The 25,198-nt window shown below is 44.0% G+C and overlaps 1 protein-coding gene across 1 annotated transcript in view; it reads left to right on the forward strand.

Annotated features, from left to right (window-relative positions):
- Positions 1-25,198, forward strand: part of LOC145345151 (glutamate receptor ionotropic, kainate 2) — a 442,001-nt gene that overhangs the window by 191,947 nt on the left and 224,856 nt on the right. The window contains exons 4-6 of the mRNA XM_080192821.1: positions 333-514; positions 8,208-8,261; positions 9,492-9,665. Coding sequence (XP_080048947.1) covers positions 333-514; positions 8,208-8,261; positions 9,492-9,665 — 410 coding nt within the window. The remainder of the gene's footprint in view (positions 1-332; positions 515-8,207; positions 8,262-9,491; positions 9,666-25,198) is intronic.

A 25,198-nucleotide genomic window follows, 5' to 3' on the forward strand; every position in this document is an offset into this window, starting at 1 on the left:
TAGTCATTAAAAGTTAATGTATTTCAGTAGATAGGTCAGTCAGTGGAAGGTGATGCAGTTCAGCAAGTGGCCTTTGACACAGGCGGGATATGAAAGTGTGCACTGGCATATGGGAGGTTTAATTGCTGCATTGGCATACATGTCACACATGGGCACAGAGCAATACATCAGTTATCCTTAAAAGAAGATTCAACTGTTTCATTGTATTTTTGTGTAATGTGCAGCGGAGTGAGTAAATGCCAATTAGTTTTCTTTACTCTGTGACAGGATGAATTTCGCCCACAAGGTCAGACATCTTATGTTGTGTTTGCATTTTTTTTCATGTTCTCAAGGTCTGATTCGGTTACAAGAGCTCATTAAAGCTCCATCTCGGTACAGTATCCGCTTAAAGATTCGCCAGCTTCCAGCAGACACAAAGGATTCCAAGCCTTTGCTGAAAGAAATGAAAAGGAACAAGGAATTCCACGTAATATTTGACTGTGGTCATGAGATGGCAGCAGGCATCTTGAAGCAGGTGACTATTTCTAAGGACATAGCCAAATTATGTATTCTAACCAAATGTAGTGACAACAGTCTTTATTTGGGTCCCCTAAGCGATGTTTAAAATTCAATATGAACTGTTTTAAGGACACTCTTCCACAGTTGTTTTTTTACATTGATCTGTCAGAATTTGTTGGGGCGCAGCTATTCTGTTTGAAAACTGATTGATTTGTGTGGTTTTTAGAAAAAGAAACAAGGACGGAATTCTCCAGCTGCCCTAGTCGGCGGGATTCTCTGGTCCCACTGCAGTGAACGGAGATTTGGCTGAATGGCAGCGGGGGCAAGAATGGCCAGGAAATCCTAGCCTTCATGTCCAAAATGAGAACATGTCTATGAGACTTAAAGTGCACAGTGTTGATAAGATATGCTCACAGATAGCCATTGTATTTCCATTAGCAAAATGTTAAGAACTTGCTGCCTACGGTAAATGCTGTATTTGATGGTGAATTTTTAACTTCTATAACAGATTCCAATCAGACGGCCTTGTCTATAATTTTGTCAATATAAATGAGACACATGTATGCACACACAGGGCTATGCCTCTTAAAAGTATTTCAGTCATTTTTTTGGGAGAATAATGGTAAATAATGGGTGGCACGGTGGCACAGTGGTTAGCACTGCTGCCTCATAGCACCAGGGACCCGGGTTCAATTCCAGCTCAATTCCATGCAACTCTGCGTGGAGTTTGCATGTTCTCCCTGTGTCTGCGTGGGTTTCCTCTGGGTGCTCTGGATTCCTCCCACAGTCCAAAGATGTGTGGGTTAGGTTGATTGGCCATGATAAATTGACTCTAGTCTCAGGGGGATTAGCAGGACAAATATATGGGAATGGGGCATGGGTGAGATTGTAGTCAGTGCAGACTCGATGGGCCAAATGGTCTCCTTCTATACTGTATGGATTCTATGAAATGGAAGAGAGGCTGATTGGGGGGTGATGGCAGTGGCAGTTGTTTGTCTTTCTTACCACTGTGTTTTTCTCTTGATGCTGAAGCTGCATAGTGCTTAAACAAATACTTTGACATCTCAAAAACATTGATATTAATTCTAGTCTTTCTCAGATGAAGAAAGATATTGGGCAGAAATGCCTTGGGGTTATTATTACTTGACTAGAGTTAATTTGCTGCCAGAAAAACAGCAAAAGGAAAACCCACATATGAACATCAGTGGGAATTCCATTGGACCGTCGGCAAAGTAATGCTGGCAAAGCAGAAGGAGCTTCGAGGAATTCCTGACCTTTGCTCAGCACAGGGAATCACTGAATTCATTACATCTAAACTACCCTCATGAACGCCTTTAGGTTTTGATAGATATTTAATTTTGTTTTAACTCCACAAGAAATTAGCATAACAATTGCCTTTTAAAATTGTTTAATCATTTATTTTATTCTGAAAGGGATGTGACTATACTGACAAGGTACGGTGGCAGTTAGCCAACTTCTTGAACCACTGCACTCTATCTGGTGTAGGACACTGTCAGTGCTGTTAGGAAGGGAGTTCCAGGATTTTGACCCACTGATAATGAAGGAGCAGTGATATATTCCATGTCAGGATAGTGTGTGATTTGGTGGGGAACCTGTAGGGGGTGATATTCCCATGCTTCTGCTCCCCTTATCCTTCTAGGTGATAGGGGCCACAGGTTTGGAATGTGCTGTTGAACTATGTTTAGTGAGTTGCTCCAATGCATCTTGTGCGTGGTACACACACTGCTGTCGCTGTGCGTTGGTTGTAGAGGGAATGAATGTTTAAGGTAGTGTATGGGTTGTAAATAAGTGTGCTGCTTTTTCCTGGATGTTGTTGACTTCTTGATTGTTGTTAGAGCTGCATTCAACCAGCTTAAGGGGGGAACATTCCATTAAACTCCCGACTTGTTCCTTGTATATTGTGGACAGGCTTTAGGAAGTCAGGAGGTGAGTTATTTGCCACAGAATTCCCAGCCTCTGACTGACTCTTCTAGCTGCAGTATTAACTTGGTTGGTCCAGTTAATTTTCTGGTCAATAAGGTGTTTATAGTTAGAGATTCAGCAATGGTAATGCTGTTAAACATCAAGGGGAGATGGTTAGATTTACTCTTATTGAAGATGGTTTGAAGACACATTGTGCCTGTATTTGTGTGGCATGAATGCTATTTGTCATTTAGCAGTCCAATCTGAGGTTACAGGTTGTAGATGAATACAATTCTGCTGATGTCAGTAGCCCACAGTTCCTCATGGGTGCCTAATTTTGAACTGGTAGATCTGTGCTAAATATCTCATATTTAACATAGTGGGAGTGCCATGCAATACAATGGAGAATATCCTCAATGTGAAGACAGGGCCTAATTTCCACAAGATAGTTAATTCCTACCAATACGTTCAGGTGGGTTGGTGAAAATGAGGTCAAGTTTTATCCTTTGGAATATTTACTGTCAACTTAATATTTCAATGTTTTAGTTTTAATTGGAAATGATGATTAGTTTGAGCAATAGCCATCAACCATATAAGGTGGTGACTTTTACCTCCACCTGCACAGTCCCCACCCCACCCCACCCCTCCACCACCCCACCCCTCCCCTCCACCACCCCACCCCTCCCCTCCACCATCCCACTGCTACTGCTCTCTGTTGCTGACTGCCCCTACCGGGAACAATGGCTACTGCGAGTAATGTACCCAGGGAAAGGTCACTGAGGGATCCAGGCCACAGTTGAGGGAGACTGGGTTGAGAATCAAAGAGAGTGGGATGGGACTGGGGGGGATAGGGTTTGAAAAAGGTGGTGGCCAGGGTAGTTGGAGGTAGGAGCAGGACTGTGGCTTTCAGCACCACCTCCGACCTGATGTCGTTGGTTCCCTTGATCAGACACACTGTGCTTTGTAAAGAGCGGCCATTCCCTTTAGGAAATACAAATGATTACATGTAATCCTTGAGCCACCGTTAAATTCCAGGCGGTTCAGAGATAATTGGAATCAACTGGATCAGTAATGAGCTTAATTAAGGCAGATTTGATGATACCTGAATATAATGAGCAGCAGCAGTTCCCCTCTCACTTGGCTCGCTCTCACTTAATCCCAGGAGTTCTTTTTTCTGTTGCCAGGAGACTGGCAAGCAACCTCTCATCTGATGAAATAGACCTGGTCGCCATGTTTCCTGCTGCGATGGGTGACATAAACTCCAGCCCAATATTTCATATGGAGCACAACCATCAGCAAAAAGAAATACAAAATGGGAACAGGAAATGTGAATGTTAGTGCACAATTCAGTCACATGACTCGCTTTCTTTCAGCACTTTATCAGTGGGTGCAAGAAGGCTGCTCAGAGGGACATGTCTTTGAAATTATGCAGAACTTCCATTACATAGGTGAGGCAATGGTCTAGTAGTATTGTCACTGGACTGATAATCCAGAGACCCATGGTAATGCTCTGGGACCAGAGTTCAAATCCCATGGCAGATGGTGAAATTTGGACTCAATAAAAACCTGGAATTAAAAATCTAATGATGACCCTGAAACCATTGTCGATTGTTTATAAAAGCCCATCTAGTTCTCTAATGTCCTTTAGGGAAGATTTGGCCTACGTGAAACTCCAGATCCACAGCAATGTGGTTGACTCTTAAATGCCCTCTGAAATGGAATAGGCAATAGGCTGACTCAAACAGTAATGCCAATGTCCCATGAACGAATGAAGAAATTAGAGAGAGAGACTGAAGAAGCTCTAATTGCTCTCCTTAGAGCAAGAGGGCAGCATGGTATCATAGTGGTTACATCTGCAGTCTCACAGGATCAGGGACCTGGGTTCGATTTTGGCCTTAGGTGACTGTGTAGAGTTTGCACATTTTCCCTGTGTCCTTGTAAGCTTCTTCTGGGTGCTCCCATAGTCCAAAGATGGGCACATTAGGTATGTTGCCATGCTAAATTGCCCCTTAGTGTCCCAATACATGTAGGTGGGGATTAGCAGGGTTACAGGGATGGGTGAAGTACTCTGATGAAGAGTCGGTGAGACACGATGGGCCCAATAGCCTCCTTCTGCACTGTAGGGATTCTATAAGGAGGTGGTTAAATCTCAGTCATGATGGTTTCTATAGAACAAATAAGGAATTATTGTTTCTGATGGCTGAAGGACCAGAGGTCATTGATTAAATGTGTGTTGCAAACAAATCAGAGATGAGATTAGTAGAATTTTCTTTTAATGAATTGTTATGACATGGAACACATTGCGCCAAAGGTGGAGGAAGTAGATTCAATAACAACTTTAAAAATTGCACAAATCCTTGAAGAGATCATTTGGCAGGGTAAGGCAGAATGAGCAGGGGAGTGGTACTAATTGGTATAAATGCAATGGGACAAATGCCCTCCCGTTGTGCTGTATCATTTTATGATTCCATAACTGTACAATTATGAAGAGGCTTGCATCAGGTCTCTTGATTCTATTCTACCTAATAGCAATGTGAATTCTAAGTACAAGCCCTATGGGTGGGGTTTTCTGGCCCCACTATGATGGATTTCCCTATGGAGGGGTGGCACAGTGGTTAGCACTGCTGTCTTGCAGCACCAGGGACCTGGGTTCGACTCCCGGCTCGGGTCACTGTCTGTGTGGAGTTTGCTCATTCTCCCTGGGCCTGCATGGGTTTCCTCTGGGTGATCTGGTTTCCTCCCACAGTCCAAAGATGTGCAGGTTAGGTGGATTGGCCATGCCAAATTGATCCTTAGTGTCAGGGGGAACTAGCTAGAGTAAATGCATGGGGTTATGAGGATAGGCCTGGTTAGGATTGTGGTCGGTGCAGACTCAATGGGCCGCATGGCCTCTGTCTGCACTGTAAGATTCTATGATTCTAGGACACTGTGAGGGGTGGCATGGTGCCATATTGCTTCCTCACAATGCCAGGGACTCTGGTTCAATTCCAGCTTTGGGTGACCGTCTGTGTGGAGTTTGCACATTCGCCCTGTGTCTGTGTGGGTTTCCTCCGGGTGCTCTGGTTTCCTCCCACAATCCAAAGATGTGCAGGTTAGATGGATTGGCCATGCCAAATTGCTCCCTAGTGTCCAAAAGATAGTAGGTGAGGTGAAATAGCCATGGTAAATGTGTGGAGCTGGGCCTGTGTAAGATGCTTTTTTGGAGAGACGGGGCAAATTTGAGGGGTTGAATGGCTTTTTTCTGCACAGTTGGGTTTATATAGTTCTATGGAGCCAGCAGAAAGTCCAATGGCCTCACAACGATCAGAAAATCCTGGCCTAATTGTGAAAGATTTTAAACTGTAGTATCATCTCAATATCACTTAACAATCAGCCACAAAATTTTATGATTGACTTTAATGCTTTTAATATTTCCATTGATTTTGAAATATATACAACATAATTGGTTAAACTGACTGAAAGGCTTTCTTAAGCTTAAGTGAAGTTGACTAAATCTTGTCCTTTTCTATCTGTTTCAAAACGTCTGAGGTAACAGCCATTTGTATTCTGAAATAAAAATAAAACCCTGTAGGTGCTGAAAATCTGAAATTAAAACAGACAGCAAGTCTGTCAGTGTCTGTGGAGAGAGCTTGGCCCACAGCCATGGGGTTTGTCGTATGAAGAGAGATTGAACAGTTTAGGTCTATACTCTCTGGAATTTGAAAGAATTGATGAGAGATCAAATTGAGGGTATGAGCTATGAGGAGAGGCTGAATAAACTAGGCTTGTACTCGTTAGAGTTTAGAAGAATGAGGGGAGATCTCATTGAGACGTATAAGACGATGAATGGGATGGATAGGATAGAAGTGGAGAGGCTCTTCCCACTCAGAAAGGACAGTAGGACTAGGGGGCACAGCCTCAAGATAAAGGGGGGGGCGGTTTAGAATGGAGTTGAGGAGGAACTTCTTCACTCAAAGGGTGGTGAATCTCTGGAATTCTCTGCCCGTTGAAGTGGTGGAGGCTACCTCGCTAAATGTTTTTAAGACGCAGGTTGATGGGTTTTTGATAAGCGAGGGGATTAAGGGTAATGGGGAGAGGGCAGGAATGTGGAGCTGAGCCACAGCAGATCAGCCATGATCTTATTGAATGGCAGGGCAGGCTCGAGGGGCCAGATGGCCTACACCTGCTCCTATTTCTTACGTTCTTATGAGGTGATAAAACGTACGGATAAAGGAGGCACGGAGTGGATGCTTCCTCTTATAGGCATTCCAGAACAAGAGGTCATAGTCTTAGGATAAAGGAGAGCAAATTCTCCAAAAGGGTTGTGAATCTGTGGAATTCACTACCCCAAAGTGCAGTGGATGCTAGGATAGTGAATAAATTTAAAGAGGAGTTAGATTTTTAATTGATAATGGGTTGAAGTGTTATGGAGAGAAGGCAGGAAAATTGGGATGAGGAGCATGTCGGCCATGTTCGAATGACGGAGCAGACTCGATGAGCTGAATGACCTAATTCTGCTCCTATATCTTATGAACTTATGAGCTGGGATTCTCCAGTCCCGCTGCTGTGAATGGAGGTTTGGCAGAGTGCCAAATTATTTGTTCTCACTGGCAGCATTGGCGGGGCATGTGAGACTGGAGAATTCCAGCCTGAGTGTTTTGCTTTGAATCTGACTATTCTACAGATCTGTTGAGTATTCCCAGCACTTCTCTGTGTATGTTTTATATCCTGAAGACTTGTTGCTCTGGCACATACTGGAGAAAAGGAAATCAATAGCTTTCTCTCTGTGCTTTTTCTGCGTTAAGAATGCTGGAAATGCAGGAAACGAAGTTTGAAAAAAGGGGGATGAAATTTCTGCTATTTGACCTCCTTGAAGATGGACTTCAAATGTTTGGCACTCTTTTCCTTTCAAGTTCTGTGTAATTCCAACCCCTTCTGTTTTTGCTTCGGATTCTCAATACTGCTGCTTTCCAGCTCCATTGTTTTGACTGTGATGAGCAAATGACCTCCACACTCGTGACATCCCACGCAAGGCCATCTCATTTCATTCTGCATCACTGGACAGAGATGCAAAGCAGTCCTTTACTGACATACCTGGCATAAATAGAATGATACCTGGTGTGAGGGATGGGAATCAGTATCAACAGGGATGTAATCATTCCTTCAGCACACTTAAGCGATGCTGTCCTCTCAACACTGGAGGGTTTGGTGGGAAACTGCAAAAGACATGCGGAAACTTTTGATTCAGTGAGGAAAGGGTGCACACCTATATTGAAAATGCTTTTTAAAAGTTTCTGATAACCTAATTTTTAGCTGCAGTCATGCAACTGTACCAGGTCACCAATCTTAAATACATCAAGGAATACTTTTAAATGGAAAGATAAAAAGAAAAATAATTGCATTTTATTAAGCTGCCTGATTCCACAGGTTCATGGAAGGTTTTACATTTGGGATTATGCATATGAATTTTAGCAGTGGCTTGAAGCTTAACCTAACCAGTAAAATATCATTGCGCTTGCATGCAATTTCTCAATTACGCTCCTTAAACCTTATTATTTGTAACAGCATCAGGGACCCTGATAGTCAGACTCGCTACTTAATGATATGGACTATCTTAGAGACTGAATACAACTCACCCTTTCACTGCTTTTAGCACCTGATTGACCAACCTGCTGTTATGTTTAACGTGATGCGTTCTAATCCTATTCAAGTCGTAAAATTTAATCTCCGGTGCAATGTACTGTAGATTTCTTGTAATTATGTAGGCAACTGCTGCATCTTGACCTGCCCGTTCATTTCTTTTGCAGGCTTTGTCGATGGGGATGATGACTGAATATTATCATTACATTTTCACCACCTTGGTAAGCCGTTGAGCAATTTATTGTTGTTTTATGATACGTTGAGAATGATTTTCATGGATGAATAGCGGACTTGTTTGTACCTTATTGTCCCTCAATTCCCCAATTTAATGCATTGGGCAAGTGCATTTCTAGAGCTTGGATAACATCGTTTTGGTTTCTTTTGCTGTATGTTGAGTTAAAGATTGTACTCGCATATGCGACTCATTCAATGCATTGCATTCAAGAGGGCATTAGGAAAGAAATAATGTGCAGGGGTACAGGGAAATGGCAGGAGAATGGTATTAAGCCATGATGCACGTTTGGAGAGCTGGTGCATGCATGATGGGCCAAATGGCCTCCTTCTGTGAGATAATAATTCTGTGGCCCTGTGCACTCATTATTCCTTAATAGATCAAAACTGTGAAATTCCTTACCTCTGCATTACCTACCTTCCAGAACCTACAGGCTTTTAAAGCCCAAGTTGCGTGTCACTTAACCATTTACCTTGCCTGAACTTTTGCATGTGGCTGATCTCCAGCTTAATGTGTTTGCCCCTTCATTGAGGTTTCCCGGTCTAGGAATAGCACAGCTTCTCCATAGTGTGCACCTGATGGTTCATCCTCAAATTTAATATTTACCCCGTGAAAAAAGTTACACCTCACATGCTGGAACAGTGCCATATTTAACACCAAGTTCACTGTTTGTGACAGTGAAGCATTGCACTGGATTATAACCATCTATACAAGCTTAGGGGGTGACATTGTGGCACAGTGGTTAGCACTACTATCTCACAGTGCCAGGGACCCAGGTTCAATTCTGGCCTCAGGTCACTGTTTGTGCAGAGTCTATACGTTCCCCCATGTCAGTGTGAGTTTTCTCTGGGTTCTTCTGTTTCCTCCCACAATCTAAAAATGTGCAGGCTAGGTTGATTGTCCATCCTAAGTTAATCTTAGTGTCAGGGAAATTAGCAGGGTAAATATGAGGGTTTATGGGAATAAGGTCTGGGTGGGATTGTTGTTGGCGCAGACTCGGTGGGCTGAATGGCCTCCTTCTGCACTGTAGGGATTCTATGATTCTATAGCATGATTTTCACTAGCCTTACTTAGAGGAGTACTATGGCGTTTGTGGATAGGGATGTTGGAATGGTTAGCGTATTCTGTTGACCAGAGTTCTTAGCCCGCAAAAAATGTTTTGAAGATTCTTCATTTAGAGTATAAACAATTTGCCTTGACAGTAGAAAATTTCTTTCAGGACATCTTCGCCTTGGACCTGGAGCCTTATCGCTACAGCGGAGTCAACATGACAGGATTCCAGATCCTCAACACTGAGAACAGCCAAGTCGCTTCTATAATCGAGAAATGGTCAATGGAAAGATTACAAGCACCCCCCAAACCAGGCTCGGGTTTGCTGGATGGATTTATGACGGTATGAAGAAGGGTTATAAAAGGTCCTGCAGGCAATCACTTTACAAAATGTCAGAGTTTTATTCAAGTAGATAAATGATGGTCATAAGTATAATATGAAAACATATCATAAATGTCCTATCATAAATGTCAAACAACAAAAGGGGAAAATAACACTGTGATTTAGGTGGAGTTATACTATGTGAAGTAAATTTCACTGATGCCATTGGTCTGATGTCATTGATCTCCCAAGTTATAAGAGTTGAAAGGCTGATATAAGCTTTCTTTATCTTTTGCAAGCAATTCATCTGTTTCACCTGTTCTAAGTGCATAAATGAAGTACAAGAAGGCGTTGGACAGCTGTTGAAGATCTTCTGTCTAATATATATTAGCTTTGTAATAATGACATCCAATTATATTTGGAACATTCAATGTTTTAACTCTATCCCCTTTGCTTAGTAGATTAGTCTAAACAGTCGCTGTGGCCAAATCTTCCCGGTTCACCTGCAGCGGGAAGCTTGGCGGGCTGGTGAATCATAATTTGGCAGGGTGCCAAAAATCAGTTTGCCAAAAACAGGCTGAACTTCTGCAATTAAGTTTTGGGGGATTTAAAGGCAGGTCGAACCTCCTGGAAAACAGATTGGGAAGTCATTTTGCATGCATTTGCATGCTCATTTAAAGACCAGCTTGCTAAAATTGGGTTCCCCATCCAAATTAAATGTCCACATTTGGACCTGGAGTCTTAATGTGTAAAAGTTGGAGAAGTTGACTTTGAAATGAGTAGCCGCTGCTTTGACCTTCTTGGAGACTGCTCAGAAATGTCAACTTCTTGCGTGAGAATGGGTGCTGATAGGATAACCTGCATGGAGGCTGGACAAGGGAGGCAAGGTCAGCGGGGAAAGATGGAGTAGAGAGTGGATAAGGGAGACAGAGTCAGTGGGGAAGGATGGTGTGGAGGCTGGATAAGAGAAGTGACACAGAAATGCATTCAGGAGATGACAAATACCCTCTTCAGGAGAACGTGGCAATCTGTCTAATTCCATTTAGATAGCAAGAGCCAGGCAACCAGAGCATTGTGTTTTGCAGCAATTACAGGATTCTCATGCATGCAAGGGGGCATTGACTCATAGCTGTGTCACTGAGAGCTCCTTGGTGTCAGCCATTGATCAACAGAAAAGATTTTCACTCTTTGAACACACAACTAATTTGTGATTATACTGGACAAATCCTGCATGTTTGTAATGGCATCCAGGGAGCTTTCACGATGCCTCCATTCTGAACCACTCTCAGGTGCTACAAGTTTTTGACGAACGTTAGCGATTGCAGGGCTGACTCCTTGGGAGAAGGGATAACCGGGAAGGCTTGACTGATGATACCAGTTCACCGTCTGCAGAATGCCACTAAAGAGAGTGAGAATGCCACACCTGCCTCCTCAAAGGCCATGATCAAGCAGACATCAGGGCTCCTAAAGATGAGATTTAGGTATCTGGACCAATCAGGCAGGGCTGTCCATTACCAAACCCCCCCTCCATCTCCCCATCCCCCAACACGGAATATGTCCCAGATCATCGCTGTCTGTTGTGCCCGGCACAACCTCGTGCAACAAAAGAGGAAGACATTGAGAGAGACATGGAGGAACAAAATCCCTCTTCCACCAAATGAGGATGGGGATGGTAATGTAAAGGGCCAGGATGTCTCAGAGCCAAAAGCAGAAATTGCTGGAAAATCTCAGCAGGCCTGATAGCATCTGTGGGGAGAGAATAGAGCTGACGTTTTGAGTCTAGTCTTTGTCAGAGCAGGAGGGCAACATGGTAGCGAGGCCCATAGTTAACAAATTCCAGGCAGAGTAAGCAGCTGATACCTATCCTTTAATATTTGGTTTTCAACCCTCTGTGGCTGTCAGGCTGTGGCTCCTTATTTGTGACACACATTATGTTTTGCTCTCCCTGTACCTTGATTTATGACAGCTGAATTAAATTGTTCAACTTAATGTTTGCCATGTTGCTGGTTTGATCCTTTGCATGAGCCAAATATTTTCTGATATACAGAAACCTTGAAGCGATTTTCCCGCCCCACTGTGTTGATCGAGTAGCTAGCGGAGCGGGAAAAATCAGTTTTGATGGGCCACAATTTCCCTGGGCCACTTTTCCCGATGTGACCAGCCTCACGCTCGGGAAGGCTGCAGCCAATTGCACTTACAGAACTTCAACCCTACACTCAGTCCCTTCTGCAGTTAAGGCAGTAAAGAAGGCAAATGGTATGTTGGCCTTTGAATTGAGAGGATTTCAGTGTAGGGATAGGGATATTTTGCTGCAATTGTATATGGCATTGGTGAGGCCACATCCGGGGTAGGGTGTGCAGTTTTGGTATCCTTATCTGAGGAAGGATGTCTTTGCTATAGAGGGAGTACAGTCAAGGCTGATTCCTGGGATGGCAGATCTGTCATATGAGATACACAAAGTCAGTTAGGATTATATTCACAGTTAGGATTATATTCAAAAGAGTGAGATGAGACCTCATAGAAACTTATAAAATTCTAACAGGATTATACAGGCCAGATTCAGAAAGAATGTTCCCAATGGTGGGGGAAGTCCAGAATTAGGGTCATAGTTTGAGGATTAGAACTGAGGTGAGGAGAAATCTCTTCATCTAGAGGGTGGTGAAGTGTGGAATTCACTACCATAGAAAGTAGTTGAGGCCAAAATGTTGTCTGATTTCAAGAAGAAATGAGATATAGCTCTTGGGGCTAAAGACATCAAGGAATATGGGATGAAGGGGGGAATCAGGATATTGAATTTGATGATCAGCCATGATCAAAATGAATGGTGGAGCAAGCTGGGAGGGCTGAATGGCCTAGTCCTGCTTCTAGTTTCTATGTTAAGGCAAAATTGCCACTTGCCTCTTTATTTGTATGTTAGCTCAAAAGTAAATTGAATGGGGACAGCCAGAAATGATTGGATGCACACAACATAATAGAATTTTTACGGCATAATAACAACTCTGTGATTCTGTGCTCACCCCATCATTCTCTGAACATCCAGGGCAGACTCTGATTTTCGGCTGTTCAGACCACAGTGGAGAGCTTCACTCTTTTAATCCTCAAACTGCATCTACAGTATTCCTTGCCACCCACACAGCCTGTTTAAATCCCCTTGAGAACTCTTTACATCCACCCACATCTTACATCAGTGCAACAACAGGAGGAGGTGCATTGACCCTCCCTGTACACTCTGTGCAGACATCATTCTCAGAGCTCAGAACCTGATGAGCTGTAAATAATGGATCGCTTAATGAGTGCCCAGACTGCACTCTCACAAAATGATGGCCAGTGCTTAAGCACCCTCGTGTTGCAATACTCAGTAATCGCAATTAACGTGAAAGAAGTGGCTCTCTAGGAAGACATTATCAGACTCTGATGGAGAAACCACACCCTTAAATGCCTGCATTCACTGAAACGACTAACTGCAAGATAAAAATTCAAGACACTTCCTAACTGTGCAAGTGAACATATACTTACAAGTGCAATGGTTCTACGCCAACAACGAACAAAGAACAGTGCAGCACCGGAACGGGCCCTTCAGCCTGATCATGATTCCTGCCTAAACTAAAACTGCGGGCACTTGTGGAGCCTGTACCCTTCCATTCCCATCCTATTCATGTATTTGTCTGATTGCCCCTTAAATGCTGCTGTTGTACCTGTTCCCACCACTTCCCCAGGAACCATGTTCCAAACATTCACCACCCTCTGTGTAAAAAAACTTGCTACCATTGTGAATTCAAAACTTTGTTATATTCCACAACTAAGACAGAGACAGAGACTGCTCAGCCCTGTTGACTTTGATGACTTTGGTGGGGTTGATCTGGCGGTCGGAGGATTAGAGGGCCCCGGCCTGTTAAGGCTTTCCTGCGTGGGTGCAGGTTCACCCTCCTTGGCCTGAGCTGCTGCAGGCATTGGGGTCAATGGCAAAGGGGAAAGTGAGCAGCAGGGCATCCTTAGAACGCCTTTGATGTTCTCTTCCTTTCAGTTTTTGATTCAGGAGGATCATGAAGCCTATGGAGCAAGCTATTCTATCGATTACTATAGAACAGCCGCAGCGACATTGATGTACCGCAGAACGTAACTAGAACCAGTGCCCTGCAGAGGAGGGGGAGGCTGTGCCCATTACTCTTCCGGGAGCAGAACTTCAGATTGCAGAGCCTCAGGGGAGAGATTACGGCAAAGGCTATCCCAACACTGAGTTTTGAAAGCAGCGCATCTTTACAGTGTCATCATTGTAGGAATGACATAATGCTGCCATTCTCATACTCCTCTCAAACCCAATGTGCACTCATGTGTACATACCCAAATTCCCAGTTGTTCACTCCCAGTATGAATTCTTACAGTACAAATGTTGTGCAGAAATAATGTTAAGACTTTATAATGCATTGGCCAGAATTCACATCCCTTGTTTAATTTTGATCTTCACACCAAATAAAAATTCTGGGTGAAATTTACCAAACTGTCGGTTCCGTTGAAAAAAAAAGAGATAATTTTGTTGGCACTGATGGCGAGAAATCTCTCCAAATATTGAGGGCACATTTTTTAGCTGCACTCGCTCCAAACCTGGAAAATCCTGCCTGAAGACCATTGCATGGTCCTGCCCCGCCTGCTATGATTCCCATGGTGGGTGGAAAGAGCACCGAGTCTGTGCAGGGTTTGCATTGACATTGTGGAGGCTCTGAATGGGTGAACAAAGTGATATTTAATTATAAAGCACAGTGGTGATTTATCACTGCCGGTGCCTCGGTTCGCTTGTGCCCAGTAGGTGCATATCCTTTCTTATTCTTTCTCATGCTCCCACTTCACCCAGGTGTCTCCCCAGGATCTACAGCTGAGGTTGAGGTGGCCTGCTGCGCTGTTGACTGATGGCCTTGGTGGCCTTCCCCTGGAGGGGTTGGAACTTGAAGGCTGGAGAAAAAAAATTTTGCTTGAGAGGATCAGGGTGCAATCTTCCCGTCCTGCCCATCACGGGAATCGTAGTGGGCGGGACAGGACCATGCAAAGGTCCGTTGACCTTGGGCAGGATTTTCCGATCTTGGGGCGAGTGTGGCCGCAAAATACCGCCCTTAATATTTGGAGAGATTTCTCAGCATTAGTGCCAACGGAATTCTCTCTGGTTTTCTCACCGGGATCAACACTTTGAAACAAATACAGTAATTTGGTATGATGATCAAAATTAAACGAGGGAGTAGATGTGAATTTTGACCAATGCATTGTAAAGTCTTAACATTATTTCTGCACAAAACTTGCACTGTAATAATTCACAGCTGGTAGGGGTATTCACAGACATCTTCAACCACTCTTTACAACATTTTGAAGTCCCTATCTGCTTCAAGAATATGACCATTATCCCGGTACCTTAATGACTATCGGCCAGTGGTTCTAACATCCATCATTATGAAGTGCTTCAAAAGGCTAGTCATGGCACAAATCAATTCCAGACTCTCGGACTACCTGGATCCACTACAATTTGCCTACCACTGCAACAGGTCCACAGCAGATGCCATCCTCTGGCCCCGCACTCAACCCTGGATCACCTAAATAATAAGGACACCCACGTCAGGCTCTTATTTACTGACTATAGTTTAGCCTTCACAAAACTCATCTCCGAACTCCATGGCCTGGGTCTCGGCTCCTCCCTCTGCGATTGGATCCTGAACTTCCTAATTCACAGACTACAATCAGTAAGGATAGGCAACAATACCTCCTCCACAATCATCCTCAGCACTGGTGCTCCACAAGGCTGTGTTCTCAGCCCCCTACTGGGAATTTGGGTATGTATACATGAATGCACCTTGAGTTTTTGATCCGTTCATGTGACATTTTATCCTATGCAGGGGCTGCTGAACACAATGATAGGAGTTCAAATATATTAACTCTATCCTGTATTCTATAGTTCTGGCTTTATTTTGTGGCATTATTTTAGATTTTTAATTGCTTTGGTACATTGCCTGGATGTTGAAAGTGATTTGCTTATTTCTCTCATCTATATCTTATTAAGCAGCTTTTCAGTAGCTGAGAGAAATTAACCCTAAGGCTACAGTTGCCTGAAAGCAAGTTGGAGATAATAATTTGATTCGAACCCTGCTGAAATGTTACAATCACAAAACAGAGGATGCTGGAAAAATGTTGGAAATCTTGAACAAAAAAACCTTCCCGGAAAGTTCTTGAAGCAACAGGCAGGTCAGTTAATATCAGCGGAGAGGAGAGAGAGACTAGGCAGCATTGAGGAGTGGCAGAGGATTTAACAGTCGGTCTTGATTTTATATCCCTTGCACTGCCATCCCCACCATCCACCATCCTCCACTTTGTGCGCTCCCTGTGCTTTGTAAATGTCTTTGATTCCTCTCATTCAGCCTCCTGTTGTCACCAGTCAATATTACTTTAGCCATTTAACCGCCTCCTGTTTCCTACTTAAATGCTTTACAGGCATGTTTCTTCTCTCAGCGGTTTTCCACCATCCCCTTTCCTTCTTGCAGTTGCCTTTTAAACGCTTTCCATCTGGACCCACTATTAGTCTCTGACAGAAGGTGCTCTGCAGCCTGAAACATTTCTTTGTCCGCTTTCCCCACAGTGGGTGAATGTACACGGTTCACAACAATTTTCTGCAGCAACTTTATGCAATTGTGTTCATGTAAAAATGGCAGTGACAACAGCTAATCTGGACGGCAAGTCACAATAACATAACAAAGTGGTCCAAATTTGATCCTTTTCCCAATGTACTACTTAATTTGCCTGAAGTCAGAGTTTTGCATGCATAATTAAGATGACCTAACACGCCTTGCAGCTTCATTAGCATAACTTTTCCACACTAATTGCCTCAACTATCATCTGTTTTAGTAAGTGTACTTTAATCTTGGCTGTGTTGCATTATGACAGCAGAGTTCCATCCCTCAACTGTGCTCATTAGTTCAGAAACTACATTTTTAATTCATAACCTACGTAAATTACTTTTCAGTCGGCAGCAACAACTTGCATTTAGAACACTGCCTTTAATGTAATTAAATGTCCCAAGGCACTTTGGCAAGTAAAACTTGACACTGAGGCTTTTCCATGTTGGCCAGATGTGGTGGTGGTGTGTGTGTGTGTGTGTGTGTGTGTGTGTGTGTGTGTGTGTGTGTGTGTGTGTGTGTGTGTGTGTGTGTGTGTGTGTGTGTGTGTGGTGAATTTAATGGAGCTTGGCTAAGAGCCCAAACTCTCATATAAAAGGTTTTATTTTGTTGACACAGCTGGGGAGAAGGGGAAATTTTGCCCCGTTGAAAGCTTTGTAATGTTATAATAAGCTATTTCTTCCATGATTTGTTTTGTCAATGGCTCAATATTGATAAAAGTGTGTCAAGTGCATATCACTGCTGTCCTTGATACTTTAAAGGTCTGGTTTATAGGCGCATTTACGGGGTTGCAGTAACAGTGGCTTTTTAAAAAGAAAATTATGAATGGATGGTTTTTAAGCAGTTTACACATTCCATTGTAACTCCGAGGTTAATTAGTTCTGTACAGAGTGCATACGGGGTGAATGGGCATGGAAATGCCACAAGTTGATATGAAAGGAATGGGAGGCCATCGGGGGTGGGTGGAGGGGACGTGAGTTGCAATGGAGCTGGCCTGAGGAATGCACGAGGTATGCATGGTGAAAGTTAGAGGACTGAAAAATAAGAAAGCATCTTGGATCAAGTCCATAGTACTGAGACGGGCCTTTCAAGCTGCCCACTTTGGCACTTGGCTGTCCCCTGGCCTCCTTAAACCTGCTCTTGGGGTGGGGGACCTAATTCCATTCCATGTGCACACCTGACCCCCAGTAACAGGAAATTTCCCATCTCCAAATACCCATTTTGGAGGTGAAGATCTAGCCCTGAGCCACATCGAGTGTCATTAGGGTTGATGTCATTAGTGTCATTAGGGTCATTAGGGCGAGGCATCTTGAAGGGAATTGCTTGATAGAGCAGACGCAACACGGTTTCATTAAAGGGAAGTCGTGTCTGACAAATTTACTGGAGTTCTATGAGGATGTGTCTAGGGCAGTGGATAGAGGAGAGCCGGTGGATGTGGTCTTTCTGGATTTTCAGAAGGCGTTTGACAAGGTACCTCACAAGAGGTTATTGCAGAAGGTCAGGGGACATGGAGTTGGGGGTAGGGTGTTAGCGTGGATAGAGGATTGGTTGTCAAATAGGAGGCAGAGAGTGGGGGTCAATGGGTGCTATTCGGATTGGCGGATGGTGACTAGTGGGGTGCCCCAGGGGTCGGTGCTGGGGCCTCAGCTATTTACCATTTATATAGATGATCTGGAGGAGGGAACCGAGTGCAGGGTGTCGAAATTTGCTGATGACACCAAGATTGGGGGAACGGCAAATTGTGCGGAGGGTGTGGAGAGTCTGCAGAAGGATCTAGATAGGCTGGGCGAATGGGCCAGGAAATGGCAAATGGAATTTAATGTTGGCAAGTGTGAGGTGGTCCACTTTGGTAGGAAGAATGGTAGGAAGGACTATTACTTACGTGGCGAAAAACTGCAGCAGGCGACGGTGCAGAGGGACCTCGGGGTCCTTGTGCATGAATCGCAAAAACCCAGCTTGCAGGTGCAGCAGGTGGTCAGGAAGGCGAATGGGATGCTGGCCTTCATAGCGAGGGGGATTGAATATAAAAGTAGGGAGGTCTTGCTGCAGCTGTATAGGGCATTGGTGAGGCCGCAGCTGGAGTACTGTGTGCAGTTTTGGGCGCCGCACCTGCGCAAGGATATTTTGGCCCTGGAGGGAGTGCAGAGGAGGTTTACTAGGCTGATACCGGAGTTGAGGGGATTGAGCTATGAGGAGAGGCTGAATAAACTAGGCTTGTACTCGTTAGAGTTTAGAAGAATGAGGGGAGATCTCATTGAGACGTATAAGATGATGAATGGGATGGATAGGACAGAGGTGGAGAGACTCTTCCCACTCAAAAAAGACAGTAGGACTAGGGGGCACAGCCTCAAGATAAAGGGGGGGCGGTTTAGAACGGAGTTGAGGAGGAACTTCTTCACTCAAAGGGTGGTGAATCTCTGGAATTCTCTGCCCGTTGAAGTGGTGGAGGCTGCCTCGCTAAATATTTTTAAGAAGCGGGTTGATGGGTTTTTGATAAGAGAAGGGATTAAGGGTTATGGGGAGAGGGCGGGAAAGTGGAACTGAGCCACGACAGATCAGCCATGATCTTATTGAATGGCGGGGCAGGCTCGAAGGGCTAGATGGCCTACTCCTGCTCCTATTTCTTATGTTCTTATGTTCTTATGTTCTTATGACCATACGTTAGGTGAAAGTGATAGGTTTTAGAGAATGTCTTACAGGAGGAGAGAAAGAGTAAAGAGTGTTCGTAAGGGAATTCCAGAGCTGAGAATTGGGCAGCTGAAGGCATGGTCACCAATGGTTGTGCGATGAAAATCACAGATGCGCAAGAGTTCAGAGTTGGAGGAGTGCAGAAATCTCGTCTGATTGTAGGGCTGGAGAAGGTTGTGATAGTGAGGGATGAGGCTATGGGGGAATTTGGAAAGATGGATCACAGCAGTGCCAAACAACACTTAATAAAGCAATCTTGCATTTAGTAAAAAAGAAAGGATCACAAAGTGTCCCTAAATACCATAGGATGTGAGCAATTCCAAGCCTGCACAATCCACAGTTTGTCAAAAGCTGAGAAGCTTGCACTGACGAGGCATTGGATTGTTCTTGATTTTTATTTTAAATGTTCATTTTTAATGCTGAGTATACTTTTGGCAAAGAACACTAACAATCCACCCCAGAAACAAAAGAGTAAATTCCATGCTCCCATTGGGAATAGCGCTTACAGTGAATACATGGTGATAAATTGCTAGCATACAGCCTATCATTTTCGGTCCACTCATTTTAAGAGGGAGAAAATCATGGGTTGGGGCACAATCTCACACTTTCTGTGAGTGCTGCTCCTAACAGGGAGTGTGGAATTGTCCCTGGCGGTTATATTTTACAACACTGGTATTAAGATGAAAAGTTAAACCTGTAGAGCTCAGTTGGCGTATTGTTTTCTGTGCTTTACCAGGTTGCAACCAGCCACAATGCCTGGGCGCACTTTCATCAGCAATCCCAAAGGAAAAATGGTGGTATAGTGGTAATGTCACTGAGTTAATGATCAAGTGGCTCAGGCTAATGCTCCAAGGACGGGGGTTCAAATCCCACTGGAGCAACTGATGTAATTTAAATTCAGTTAACAAGCCACTCAATTCAAAGGCAATATGATGAATATTAAACACTAGCCCAGCCGGTGACACCCACACTCTGTGACAGAATCAAAAACCTGCATTAATGTAGCACGTTTAGCAGGGGAGGATTTGGTGAGGTACTTTTCAGGAAAGTTATCAAAAGAATTTGACATGGAGTGATGGAAAAGCGATATTAATTCAGGTGACCAAAAATTTGGTCAAAGTGAAATTTATTCCATGGACTTTATAATGGTCAATGCAGTGAGAATCCAATCAAGTTCATGACACCTCATTGCTTCATATCAGTCCACAAAATTATAATTAGAAACAATCTTTGCATCAAGGTGGGAGAAGGTGTGGGTCGGGTGGAAAAGTGATATTAAACCTTTTCCCCATTTGGTGGGGGGAGGTGTTGGGGCTCACTCTGAAGGCCCCCTCAGAGTTAGGATGCTCTCCCCCACTGGGCTTTGGAGCTCCAAGATTCCTCCCCTTCCCTGGCCTACCCCTAACACCACGATTGCCCCTTTCCTGACTCTCCTCTGGGTGGTCTCCTATTCTCCCTTTCCTGGAGCTTACCTTTTTAAAGGTCCCAAGACCTAGATTAGTGGGTGGGGTGGAGGCACAGGCCATGCAGAGGTCCGTTGACCTCGGGTGGGATTTTCCTATTTTGGGATGAGCATGACCAGAAAATTCCACCCTATGTCTTAGTCAAAGCGATGTAGTACCGCTTCTGGCCAGTGCAGCGCTGTGCCTGGCCATTTTGAAGTGCTGTCGGTCTATCTGATTGGCCAATAGCTCTTACGGGTGGAACTTCCTTTCAAGGGTGGATGGAAATCTCCCCCACTCTCAGTCAACATTCATGTGAGCAATAAATGGTATTGGGAGTTCGAGAGTCAACAGGCTGTGCATTAGGTGCCGACACTTGGGATGGCAAAAGCAGATCGATTGCCATTCTTAAAATTCTATCTAAGGAGTTTGTTCAAAGAGCAAAATTGCAGTCACACTCAAAGGAAAACAAGGCACTTTCATATGTCAGTGAAGAACTGTTACATTGTAAAAAGTAAAGAAACAGCTATCTTGAACTGTTGAGCTTCCTACTTTAGATAAATGACAAGAACTTTTTTACGCAATGTTAATTCTAACAGAATTAGACAGAGTAGATTCAGAAAGAATGCTCCCGATAGTGGGGGAGTCCATAACTAGGAATCATAGCTTGAGGATAAGGGTTAAACCTTATAGAACTGAGGTCAGCCATGATTGAATGGCGAAGCAGACACGATGGGCCGAGTGGCCTAATTCTGTTTCTATGTCATGTCTTGTGATAAGGAGAAATTTCTTTGTTGAGACGGTGCTAAATGTGTGGAATTCACTACCACAGAATGTAGTTGAGGCCAAAACGTTGTCTGATTTCAAGAAGAAATTAGGTATAGTTTTTGGGGCTAAAGGGATCAAGGGATATGGGGAAAAGGCGGGATCAGGATATTTAATTTGATGACCAGCCATGGTCATCATGAATGGGTGGAACAGGATTATAGGACTGAATGACCTTCTATGTTTCTATGTTAAGTTAAATGTTATCATGATCAGTTGATGCTTGCTCCTGTAGGAAAGGCTAATTATGTCAATAGGTGCAATAATATTCCTGGCTGAGTGTGAGTAACAATTTAACAACCTTTGTGTTTTTCAACGCTGCAAAGGTACAGATTTTCTACTTGTTCTGCTGATATTCCAGCAGGAGTGAACAATGAAACAGCTATTCCTTACAGCGATTTCATTATTTTAAATTGATCCCTTTTTACTGCTCCCCAGCCAAGCTTTAGGAAGATGATAAATGTCCAGAACATGGAGGCCGGCGGGGAGGTGGGAGGTGGTGTGGCGGGGGTGGTGGTGATTTTCCAATTTGACTCAAACTCCATTGAGACTGAATCATGTTGACTTTGACCAAAATAAATACCAAATCTGATGGATGGTACAGTGTCCGCAACATAAAAAGGTCCACAATTCTACATTAATTACATTGATGCAATCCGATAAGAGCCGATTGCTATAGAAACTAAACTGCTGCACAGCTTCAGGGCAGGCTGTTCTTCAGATACTGGATTTGAGTCCCTTCCAAATCTGCACAGGGCACTTCCAGTATATGGCTTTATCTGTCGCTTCAAGTTATCAGGCCAGACCACGTATGCGTATAAATCATGACCATGCTTTGTCATCACCTATGCTCGAAATAATTCAAGGCATTTTCTGAATGGTTTCCACAGGAAACCTGACAGAGGCAGTCAAATGTAATAACATCCTCTGTCTTTCTCTAAGCTGTGAAAGAAATTCATCGTTGAGTTCTGCTCTGTTACCAAATGAATGGTGATGCAGTAACTTCTCACCATTTATGCTTTTCTGCAAACAATTGATTGACTAATACTTTACAACCTCTTTCACTCAAATTAGAATAAACCCAAGACAGGAGGATTTGATGGAATGTCAAATCTTCTCATCTCTGGAGTTCACACAGTTTATCTTTTAAACAAAAGAATTCTTTGATTGAATTTGTATATTCAACAAGACAAGGTTGTTGGTGGGAGACAGACAGAGAGAGAGAGAAGAGGGAGGAAGGGAGAAATAGAGAGTTAGGAAATGAATCACATTTATTGACTTTGTTCCCCAATGTCAGTATCAAGCACTTCCTGGTTGGGTATAGTAGATGCTGCATAAAGCTACCTTTACTTTGTCCCATTACAGTGTCCTAACTTCAACCACAGTACAAAGTTTGCCACCAAATCAGTTCAAATGATCTTACTTAGGCACTCATTTCAGCATTTCTTCAGAAATTTCCAATTTAATCCAAATTACATATGGAATGAGGTAAATGCTGATATAAATCTGCTTCCAACTTTACAATGATCGTGGAAGAAACTGTCATCCCTCAACTCCTTCCGCTTTCTAAACTGGAAGTATGAAACCATTTGTTGATATGGATAGTCCCAAAACTAACTGCAGGGATCATAATGTGGGATCCTGGATGGAAAGGGAGTGCCTCAGTTACCTTCTTCCTCTCTGCTCACTATAACGCTGGTGGTAAGGGTTGTCACCTCATGACAGAACAGTGGATTATTACAGAAAAGGCATCAAGAGTACTAGTAGGATGCCAGGCATTGACCTATATGATTGACTCCAATGATTGGACAGCCACTGAAGGATGAGGGAGTGGAATCTTTTTTCGTTCTTGGTGAGTATTTTCTAAAAACATAAAGACCATTTGCCTTCAGACATAGCCCACGACACAAACATGTATGTGGTGTCTTTTGATGTAGGGTGGCTGTTATGATGCACCTATAGTGCTGTTCTGGTTGTTCTCACACTCCTACCACATGCCATAGGTATATTGGAAGGTCCTGTAGTTTGATAATCAACCTGTTTGGCCTGTTGAATGTGTCCCCTGTGAGAATCAAGTGGGACTCAAACCTGGAGCTTCAGTCTGAGCGGCAGGGACACTACTCACTGTATCACAAAACCTCCTGGTTCTGGTGTATGGCAAAGTTGACATTTAGCAAATGTCAGAAAACAACGTATGCGTAACTATAATTCATAATCCTAGAAAAACGATGTGTTTGTTCCATCTGCTGGTCTCTAGCAAAAGAAAATGAAATATAACCATCTCTCTTTGAATAGAGAATGTCACAACAATGAATGGAAAACTGTGAGACGTTGCAAGTATATCAATAGCAGGTTGGAAAGAGACAAGTTAATTGTCCTTGTCATCTTCACAGCCCCCTGCAATGCAGTCCTTGCCCTGTTCTGAGATAATTCTATGGACCATCACAGGTGGCGTAGTGAAGTTGTCCTTATTGGAGCATAGACACCTCACCTGCTTTTCTCTTAGAGCTTCAAGTAACAAAATTGCTCCCTGAACCTGTTGGGCAGATGCATCCTGCTGAGAGCCAGTCTCCTCCCCCCACTTCCAACAGCTTGCCCTGCTCTGTGTGACCTTTGTTCACTCTCGTTGTCTTGCTGTATTCCAAGGAGAATGCTTACTACTGCACCCATGTCTGGGGACAACTAATTTGTACAAAATCTTTGCAGCCAGGAGAAAGTCTGTCGGCATTTGCCATCCCACTCCCTGTAGATTTCAGCAACTTGAAAGAACTGTGGACAGCACCAAACACTTGAAGAGAAATCAACCAGCAATTAACATGCAAGTAACTGATGATCCCTTTAAATAAAACTGGTTAGGTGCCCTTTATGCTGCTTAATGTGTGTTCAGTTAAATGTGTTCAGAGGTTAAGAAAAGGTGTTGGCTAGATTGCTGAGCTCCAAAATGTCACTGCTGAGGTCAAATCTGCATTCCCTTTATTGCCAGAATCTTCCTGTTTTACGCACCTTTGGTGGACGTTAGCTCTTCTTTAACTCGCACATACAAATTATGGCATGATCCATAGCAGAGATATGTGCACGTTCTTCAAATGTCATTTTGACTGCTAAGCAGTTCCCATAGCATTTAAGCAATGAGTGGCACCAAGCCCAGTTCTGTATTTTTAAAAATGCAGAAAATAGGAGCAGAAGTAGGCCACTCAGCCCTTTGGGTCTGCTGCACCATTCATTATGATTATGGCTGATCCTCTATCTCAATACCACAATCCCACAACCTCCCCCTTGATACCTCTAGTATCTGGGAATCAATCTATTTCCTTTTAAGTATATACAGTGAATTGGCCTCCACAGCTTTCTGTGATAGAGAATTCCAGAGGTTCACTGCTCCCGAAGTGAAGAAGTGTCCTGAGGTTGTGACCCCCGGTTCTAGTCACCGGTTTCTAGCCAGAGGAAACGACAGGGGCAATTCTCCCAAAAGTGCTGAATAGGCAAGAAAACTGTCTCTAGATCACAACTGTTTTTTCAGTGCAACTTCAGACCTGAATCTCCCCACTCTTTGCACAGCAGAGGTCACAATCACGAGTATCATTAAAAACCCAGGGAGTGGGGCCTATTCACGCTGGAGTTTGACAGCTCTGCAACTCTGCAGGCCCCCACAGTGCTGCCCCTGCAGCCCCCACCCCCGCCGCCACAGCCTGATCGCGGCCCCCACACCTCCCGGGCCAGCCCTTACCCCCCCACCACACAGCAGGGCGCCCCAATGTCCAGCCCCCCCACACCCAGCCGTGGTGATTCCCCCCACACCTCTCATCCCGGCAGACCCCCCTCCCCCGCTAAACCCCCCCCACAGGCAGACCAATCCTCCGACAGGAGGCAGACCCCTCCCGGCAGTGCTCGCCCCCACCCCCAGCCCGCCCCATTCACTGGCCTCCTTCCAGCCCAGCCCGATCCCCAT

This window comes from Carcharhinus amblyrhynchos, chromosome 7 (assembly GCF_965287045.1).
Source record: "Carcharhinus amblyrhynchos chromosome 7, sCarAmb.v2.hapA, whole genome shotgun sequence".
NCBI lineage: Eukaryota > Metazoa > Chordata > Chondrichthyes > Carcharhiniformes > Carcharhinidae > Carcharhinus > Carcharhinus amblyrhynchos.